This window comes from Aptenodytes forsteri, unplaced genomic scaffold (assembly GCF_000699145.1).
Source record: "Aptenodytes forsteri isolate BGI_AS27 unplaced genomic scaffold, ASM69914v1 Scaffold308, whole genome shotgun sequence".
NCBI lineage: Eukaryota > Metazoa > Chordata > Aves > Sphenisciformes > Spheniscidae > Aptenodytes > Aptenodytes forsteri.
Window position 1 is genome coordinate 757,480 of NW_008795475.1, and position 8,609 is coordinate 766,088.

Below are 8,609 nucleotides of genomic sequence, written 5' to 3' on the forward strand. Positions count from 1 at the left end.
GGCGCTGTCGAAGGGATCCCCGGGCAGGATCTGCCAGTGGTCGAAGACGCACTGGGGGAAAGCCTGGCCCCCCGTGTTGGACCTCAAATCCGCCGTAAAACCTGCGAGGAAGAAGAGAGAGGAGTGGTGGGGGTGGTGAGGCGGAAGGGGAACGGGCGTAGTCCGGTGTCCCCTCTAGCAGAACCCGCCCTCCGGGTCACCACCGGCACGCGTCTAGGGCGAAGGAAGCCAAAGCGGCGTCTCAAAAGGCTATGGAGATGCCAACGACCGGGCAGCTCTCCCGCAAGGAACGGCGGGGAGAGTTGGGGTTGGAGAAGGCTGCAGAAGGCTTCGCTGCAGCCTCTCGGTACTTCAAGGGGGCTTAGAAGAAAGATGGGGACGCTTTGGCAGGGCCTGCAGCGACAGGACAAGGGGTAACGGTTTTAAACTAAAAAAAAAGGGGAGATTCAGACTGGATAGAGTGGGCATGGTGGTGTTGGGTTGACGGTTGGACTCAATGATCTTGGAGGTCTTTTCCAACCTCAATGATTCTATGATTCTGTAAGGAGGAAATTTTTTACTCTGAGGATGGTGAAACACCGGCACAGGTTGCCCAGAGAGGTGGTGGATGCCCCATCCCTGGAAACATTCCAGGTCAGGTTGGACGGGGCTCTGAGCAACCTGATCTGGTTGAAGATGTCCCTGCCCACGGCAGGGGGGTTGGACTAGATGGCCTTTAGAGGTCCCTTCCAACCCAAACCGTTCTGTGATGTCGGTCTCTTCTCCCAAGTAAGAAGCGACAGGAGAAGAGGAAACGGCCTCAAGTTGTGCCAGGGGAGGTTTAGATGGGATATTGGGAAAAATGTCTTCACCGAAAGGGTTGTCAGGCATTGGAACAGGCTGCCCAGGGAAGGGGTGGAGTCACCATCCCGGGAGGTGTTTAAAAGTCGTGTAGACGTGGCGCTTGGGGACACGGTTTGGTGGTGGGTTAACAGCTGGACTCAATCTGAAGGGTCTTTTCCAACCTAAACGATTCTACGACCGTCGCCATCAGAGGGCTGAACAACAAAGGATCTCCAACCCTTTCCAGGGTTGGTATCAAGCTCCCGGGAGCTGCCGCGCACCCGGGACCAGCACACTCACCAAAGGACTCGTTGACGGGCAGGTAGGCCTTCACCACGAACATGGGGGTGCCAGCCACCTGGGTCTCCTCGAACACGTGGCCACGCTTCCTGTTCAGCACACCGTAGATGCCACCGACCACCTGCTCCGGGCACTGCAAGAGAGAGGTGTCAGGACCGCAAACTGCCCGCTCACGTTTCCTTCGCGCAGGATCTTCTGGGCTGAGCGGAGGTTCCTCACCTGGATTTCCACAAGGTAGATGGGTTCCATGAGCCTGGGCTGAGCAGTGAGCACGCAGGCGTACAGGCATCTCCTGGCAGTGGGAATGATCTGCCCGCCTCCGCGGTGGATGGCATCGGCGTGCAGGGTGACATCGTGCACATCGAAACGCACGGCACGCATGTTCTCCTCGCACAGGACCCCCTGGAAAAGCAGAGCAGGAGGGTCAACCGACGCCGTGCCGGGGGACAGCTGGCGTTCCCTACCAGAAGGCTCCGGTCCCTCGGCTTACGGGCATTCCATGGAAGCGGGTCCTAGAGCAGGAAGCACAAGAGCTCGCTTGGCACAGCAAGGAGCCATTCGGCAAGTCACCTTCCTTGCCTAGAACCTAAGAACCCGCTACCGCTGCCTCGGAGTCACCGCTGCAGCTCCTCAGAGAAGGCTTCAGGCACTGAAACCGTCTACCAGTGTCTTCACGCAACAGCTCCAAGGTTCACAGCAGCAGCAGCAGTGCTGACGCACATTTACGATGCTGCAACCCAAGCATCTGGCCAGGAAAAGTAGTTTTTCATGTTTACTGGGACAAAAAAAAAAAAGTTGTTGGCATGGTATCTTCTTCTTTAGACTGAGACTAACTTAAAGTAAACGGGGGGAAAAAAAAAAACCCTCTCCTGTAGCAGTTCCCAGTCTACCTGTCAACTTGTTATTTTGGAGTCATCTCCTGTCTCGTCCTGAAAAAAATAACTGGTAAACAAGGCCGGATCTTTGCTGAGGCTCTCAGAGTACCTTTCATTTTCTTTTGATGCCAGTTGTGTTATTCATCTGAATAGTTTCTGTCCCTGCTGCTGCATTTTTTTCTCTCTGAAAAAGCTTTTTAAAATTTTAAAGTACGTGCTGCCACGATGAATTTCTCCGCAGTCCTGGGAGAAGGCTTTTTGTCTTGAGGTTGTGTGTTTCGGGCGCCTAAACTGACATGACATCTTCACTCCAGCTGCCAGTGAGTTTCATTTCTCCTAAAAGATACTTCTGAATTATAAATATGTTGCACCGTACGTGACAGTCTTCTGAAATTTCTTCAAAAAAAGATGTGCAGTAGCCGTTTATGACACCGCCTGCCCCGGAGCGATGCCAGCCCCGCCGCGACCAGAGCCAGGCGCTGCCCCTTACCTCCTTCGTCGCCCACTGGAAGCCGGCCACCACGCTGTCCTTGATCTCGTTCAGGTACTGCACTCCCTTGGTGATGTCGGTGAGGATGTTGGGGCCGGTGCCATCGGGACCAAAGCACCAGATTTTCCTGGCTTCGGTGACATCCCACTCGTACTTCTCAGCCAGGTAACGAGCTCGTTGCTTCAGCTCCTGACGAGCAGAGACCTCACCCTTGTCGATGTCTTCAGCCAAGCCATCCGGGAAGGGCCGGGCCTTCATGTACAGCCTGTTGTGTTTGTTGGGGGACTTGGAAAGGCACATCACGTTGGATTCCTCGCTGACCGTCTCACGGTAGGACACAACAGGATCCGATTTCTGTGGCGACAAAGAGCAGAGCAGTGAGCCACCAGCCAAACGGCAGCTCACCAGATACCCGCTCAGAGCCCACCAACAGCTCTGCCGCTGCAGCCCCTCTACCTTAATGGGAATGCACGCGTGGTCCTCTTCCAGATCCTTCAGGCAGATCTCCAAGTGCAGCTCCCCTGCACCAGCGATGATGTGCTCCCCAGACTCCTCAATGATGCACTGAAAAGACCATTTACACAGCAGGTGAGGCTTTCGACTGCAACACAGCAAAAGCTCTCGCACATAAAACACTAGTGCCCGTCTCCCATTTTTGTCCTTGACTCAGAGCTACTTCTAGATGCTCTTTCCACCCAACTGGGGATGACTCAGTACCAACCCCAAGGGGAAACGTGGTATTCCTTCCCACTCTGGCAGGGCTGGGACCAGTACTCAATTCAGGACTCTTCTGCCAGCACCCCCAGTGCAATCACGATTAAAGGCAGAAGCCTCCCGTGCCGGCGGGACCAGGATTTCTCCTGTCCCCGGAAAGCGTTTCGGACATTCACCTGCACCATAGGGTCAGACTTGGCAAGACGCTTCAGTCCCTCCACCAGCTTGGGCAGGTCAGCTGGGTTCTTGGCTTCCACAGCCACGCGCACGACAGGGCTGACGCTGAACTTCATGACTCTCATGTTGTGAGCGTGCTCGAAGGTGGTGATGGTTCCAGTCTTCACCAGGAACTGGTCGACACCAACCAGACCAACAATGTTTCCACAAGGCACGTCCTCGATGGGTTCGACGTAGCGGCCCATCATGAGAATGGTCCTGGCGAAAGAGAAAGTTGTTTTAATGAAGTCTGAAAGAAGAGGTCCCACCAGGCAGTATCCTGGAGTTCAGCAGCAGACTTGAAGTCCACGGCCAAGCGCCTTGCCTGGCCTGGCCCGAGAGACAAGAGACCCAAGACAGTACTAGAACCACAAATCTGAACCGCAGAGCACACCCCAGGCAGGACTGACCTTTGAATCGGCTTCAGGTACAGATCCTCCTTCTTGCCAGGCGTGTAGTTTGGTCCCATGATTCTGACTTTCAAGCCAGTTGAGACGAGACCAGAGAAGACACGTCCAAAAGCGTAGAAGCGTCCCTTGTCAGAGGTTGGCACCATTTTAGAGATGTACATCATCAGGGGGCCTTTGGGGTCACAGTTCTTAATACCTGGGGGGAGGGAGAGAGATCAGCTGAGTTCAGTACTATGTCTCGCATTGGGTCTACGTGCCCTGTCCCCCCCGCTCACCCCGAATCCCAACACGGGATTTGTACCCACTATTGTCCCAGCCCGTTCACTTCTGTCCAGACGGCTGGCCAGCCCCACCCGACAGAAAGATCCCATTGCCAAGAGATGTTTTAAATGAACAGAGGCTCAGCCTGAGCCTTTGGCGCGTACCCTGGCTACTCTCCAGTTACTTAGCTAGCTATCCCTCCAGAGTAAAGCTCGTAAGCTTGTTTGATCCATACTAGAAAAGCTAGACTCAAGAATTACAGTAGCTACCGAGCTGCGTACTTGGAGAACAAGATGGCTACGGGCGTGTTGGAGCACTGAGCGCTTATGTGAAGAGACGCCTGGCAGCAAAGCAGCGGCTTGTCATACCTATGGCAGCCTCATCATCGGGAGGTCCCTCGTAGAGCAGCTCACAGCGGTACTTCTGGGCTGTGACAGGAGAAGGCAGGTGAATGGTGATCATCTGCAGCAGGGCATCTCCGGCAGGCAGCCACCGCCTCATCACGGCCTGAGCGGAGATCAGAGGAGTAAGACCGGGTCAGACTGTTCACAACCTGGCAGTTAACCTCCCCCTGCTTCCCCAGCCTCGAGGCTACCAACAGCACTTTCCCACCCAAGCAGGGTTTGTAGCTGCTTAGTAAGTTTACACAGTCGGAGCAGCACAGCTACTCGTCGCCTCCCCACAGACGATTCAGACCAATCTCACCTTCAGCAGGGGTTTGCCCTCCTTGTCCTTATCTTCGCTGTCAAGCTTGATGTCCAGTTTCTCAATCAGTTTAGCCGCCTCCTCTTTCTTGAAGTTCATGATTGCATCGAAAACCTGGAATGACAGCAGCAGTTACGAAACGTTGCCAGTGACCCAGTTTGAAGCACCAGCACAAACGTCTCTAAAGAGAATCTCTGTTCTTGCTCATCCCCCAGCCGAATCCATTTGGAGGCTCAGACACATACTCACCTGCACAATATCCACTACCAGCTCCCCTGCCCGCGCAGAGCAACGAGATGTGTCAGATATTTAAATTTCTTCAATCAGACAAGTCAGGTCAAAGTGAAGAAATTTTCCATCATCACGCACCGTCACCGAACCAGAGGGCGTAAGGCACCAGCAAGGGCTGAACGCTAAGGAACTCACCTTGAAGATGGGGTCAAGGATGAGCTGGCAGAAGGTCCTGGGCAGTTTCTTTCCATCAGGGCTGGTAGCAGATTTGCTGAACTTGCCAGTAGCAGGATCAAAATATCTGGAGGAAGAATCAAGTCAGACAAGTATCAACGCCCAGTTCAGCTACAGAAGCGTGGCTTGTTCTGCCTGCTCAGGCCAGAGGAAAGAGCTGCCGAGTAAGAACCGTCTTCATACTTTCCTCCATCGCTCTCAGGTTTTCAGAGACACATTTAATTCATGTTGCCAACTCACCATCCCCTCCCCATTTCTGTGTTTCCTATTCTGCAAAGGTTTCATGGGAAGCGGTTCTTTCGCTAGCACATGCGCCAAGTCACTAAGACAGGGCCGTAAGCAGGCGCAACCACATCCTCCCTCCTCACCCATCTTCTACAGCGTCAGGTTGCAGCCCCACAGAGCTGATCTGGAATTAAAAGTCAACAGCCCCGATTCCTCACCTGTCTCCCCACAGCTTCTTCATCATGTCTTCTACTTTCTTGGCACGCTCAGATGGATTCAGCTGGGCATCACCCTTGGCGGCGAACTTTGCAACGTACATTTCGGCAAACTGTTTCAGAGTGAAAGCCCAGCCGTGCAGGCCAGAACCAAAGCCGACGGTACCAAGCACCGGATCAATCTGAAAGGGAACGGGAGAGCTGGGTTACAGAGGAACAGCCACAGCTCTTACAGCCACGGAGCGTTACAGCAGTCAGCCTACTCAGTCCCAAACAACACTCAAGTACTAAAAGAGTTTGAAGATGGAGCTTCGGGACTATGGGGCCCTCGAGCAGTTCCGTGACAGCAGCCATCTCCGAGGTCTGGGGACAGCCTGGCCACACACCCACCGTTTTAGCTTTGTACCGCACAACTAGATCAGTTTTTCATCACTTCGACCAACTCCGTACTCGGACAGCTCGGCAGCTACACAGCTTTGTGTGCAGGTAAGATTCCTGTCCTTCACGGAAAGCATCAGCAGTACATGAAAGCCTGCAGCATGCGGGAGAGCGCTCAACAGGAACAAAGCGCAAGCTTTTCCTCCGAGCCGACAGCCCTGCTCGCTACCCAGGAACCCAGCGGGGAGCGGCGCTCGGAGCGCAGGGACTGGCAAACACCTACTGCCCTTCCATTTCGGAAGACTGCCGGGGGAGTGATGCTGCGTAGGAGCCTAGGATCTCGCATCACCCGCCATCACAGATGTGACGTGGGCAGGAAGGTGTCCTACAAAACAAGGGCACCCTTGGTAAGGGGAGAAAAGACTTTCTCCTATTTATAGCCTTTATTTGCTCAAGCCTTGAACTAACAGAAGATGTGGAAGGAAAGCCAGCGAGAGCTCCAAACCAGCACAAGCCTGGGTAGTACGGGCGTCTTCGTTACTCTACTCTCACTCCTCCGCTTGAGACAGGAAAGAGCTGCAACTGCTCCCTCTCACTAATTTCGAACGCGGCCTTCCACTTACCATGATATTTCCCATGGGGCCACTTTCTCCTTCTCCATACGTGGAGATAATGACGTTCACGTTTTCCACGATGCGCTGGAAGGTCTGGTACAGCTCTTCCGGCTCCAGCTGCAGCTCCAGCAGCGCTCGGTCCATCTTGTTCATCATCAAGACAGGCTTGATCCTCTCGGCAATGGCCTGACGCAGCACAGTCTCTGTCTGCACGCACACGCCTGCCAAACACAGGGGAATTAGTTATCCTCGTCTTCAAACTCGCCCAACATATGCTCCAGTTGCATATGGCTGCAGCAAACCTTACCAGAGACGCAGTCCACAACAACCAGGGCACCATCAGTGACACGAAGAGCAGCAGTGACCTCTGAAGAGAAGTCCACGTGGCCAGGAGAGTCAATCAGGTTGATCAAGAAACCAGAACCATCCTTGCTTTGCTTGATGAAGGCCAAATCATTTTCAGAGAGCTCATAAAATAGGGAAATAGCTCTGGAAAAAAAAGAAAAACCATTAAAATTATTATCTACACGTTACCCCTCCGCAACGCTTAGAAACAGCTTTTCATCCCACACAGACAGCTGCGCCTGGGCTTAAGGATTTCCTGAAGCATCTTCCTGGGAGGCCAATGTGGGAAATAACCAGGAGCGCAGGCTAAAATCTACCCTTCCTACGCTCTCCTGAAACCATAACCTCTCCTGAAACCATAACCTCTCCTGAAACCATGCCATTTAAAGTGCCCAAAGAGGGTTCCATTTCTTCCACTCAAGGATTTATGCTTTTTCTACTGGGCCCAACCTCCTTTCTGATCCCTTTTCATGCCCCTCAGGGTCTCAAATGGCCCATGGTGACGCAGCCGGCAGGTACGTCGCCAGAGGTGCTCCCAAGGCAGTCTCCACACCGCATCCGCCGGACTCCAGCAGACATCAAGCACACCCAGCAGCCCCAGCGCTAAAATGGAAGGCTGAAGCTCCCGCTGCGCACCTATTTCCCAGTGGCCACCAAGGTAGCGCTCTATGATTCACCACAAGCCAATCAATACTCGCTCTTTCATTTAAGCAATCCTCACGAGCAAGCGATGAGCTTCTGAACTAGACTAGAGAAAGCCTGACGCCGTCTTCTTTCATCTCTCGATGAAACCAGCGGAGGACTCAAAGCCCTCGAGCTCAGATCACGCAGCAGGAGCACCGAGGTGCCTGAAGGGAGGGAACTCACGTTGATTTGATGGTGATGCACCGTTCCTGCTCATCCTTCCTTGTGTCGGTGAAACGGGTCTCCCCCGCGCGGGCAGAGGCAATGATACCAGCTTTGCATACCAGAGAATCGGTCAAGGTTGATTTGCCGTGATCAACGTGGGCAATCACAGACATGTTTCTGATGTTGGCCTTTTTGTCCATGATGGCCCGTATCTGGTCTACCGTGAAGTTCACCTTGAAGAATGACGGGGGACCGCCTGTTAAACACGGAGGAGTTGGGGGGGGGGGGGGAGGACAGAAAGGACACGGGGTGTATAGAAACAGCTTCGCCAATTCTAGGAAGCCCAACCGACACCAGGAATACCCGCCAGAGTCGCACCGGCGTCAACTCTGCCTGTGCAGCCCGCGTTACGAGACAACCCACAGCAAGGGCACCGCAGACACCGGCCTAACGAGCAAGAGGGGCCTGGGGCTGCAGCGCAAGCGCCCGGCGCGCTCCCTCCCTGGCTCGGTGTCCTGCAAACCGCTGCCTCGTCAGCGTTTTCCGCAGGCGAGCCCCCGCTAAAACCCAACCCTCCTCCCGTCGCTGCTCCGCGGCAGGCGGGTGACAGCCCGCTGCGCCGGTACCGTTGCCCCCGCCCGGGCCGCAGCGTTACATAAGGCAGCCGCTGGTCACCGCAAAGGCCCGTCCCCGGCGTCAACACCGTCCCGGTGCCGCATCACCGC

At 54.4% G+C, this 8,609-nt stretch overlaps 1 protein-coding gene across 1 annotated transcript in view; it reads right to left on the bottom strand.

Annotated features, from left to right (window-relative positions):
• The window catches only part of EEF2 (eukaryotic translation elongation factor 2), a 10,642-nt gene extending 2,513 nt beyond the window's left edge, over window positions 1–8,129 (bottom strand). The window contains exons 1-14 of the mRNA XM_019472553.1: window positions 7,903–8,129; window positions 6,998–7,179; window positions 6,700–6,911; window positions 5,702–5,880; window positions 5,220–5,325; window positions 4,794–4,907; window positions 4,457–4,595; window positions 3,828–4,023; window positions 3,378–3,636; window positions 2,944–3,051; window positions 2,488–2,841; window positions 1,342–1,524; window positions 1,123–1,255; window positions 1–101 (exon numbers count right to left, since the gene is read on the bottom strand). Coding sequence (XP_019328098.1) covers window positions 1–101; window positions 1,123–1,255; window positions 1,342–1,524; window positions 2,488–2,841; window positions 2,944–3,051; window positions 3,378–3,636; window positions 3,828–4,023; window positions 4,457–4,595; window positions 4,794–4,907; window positions 5,220–5,325; window positions 5,702–5,880; window positions 6,700–6,911; window positions 6,998–7,179; window positions 7,903–8,084 — 2,448 coding nt within the window. The 5' untranslated portion in view covers window positions 8,085–8,129. The remainder of the gene's footprint in view (window positions 102–1,122; window positions 1,256–1,341; window positions 1,525–2,487; window positions 2,842–2,943; window positions 3,052–3,377; window positions 3,637–3,827; window positions 4,024–4,456; window positions 4,596–4,793; window positions 4,908–5,219; window positions 5,326–5,701; window positions 5,881–6,699; window positions 6,912–6,997; window positions 7,180–7,902) is intronic.
• Between the last annotated feature and the right edge of the window lie 480 nt (window positions 8,130–8,609).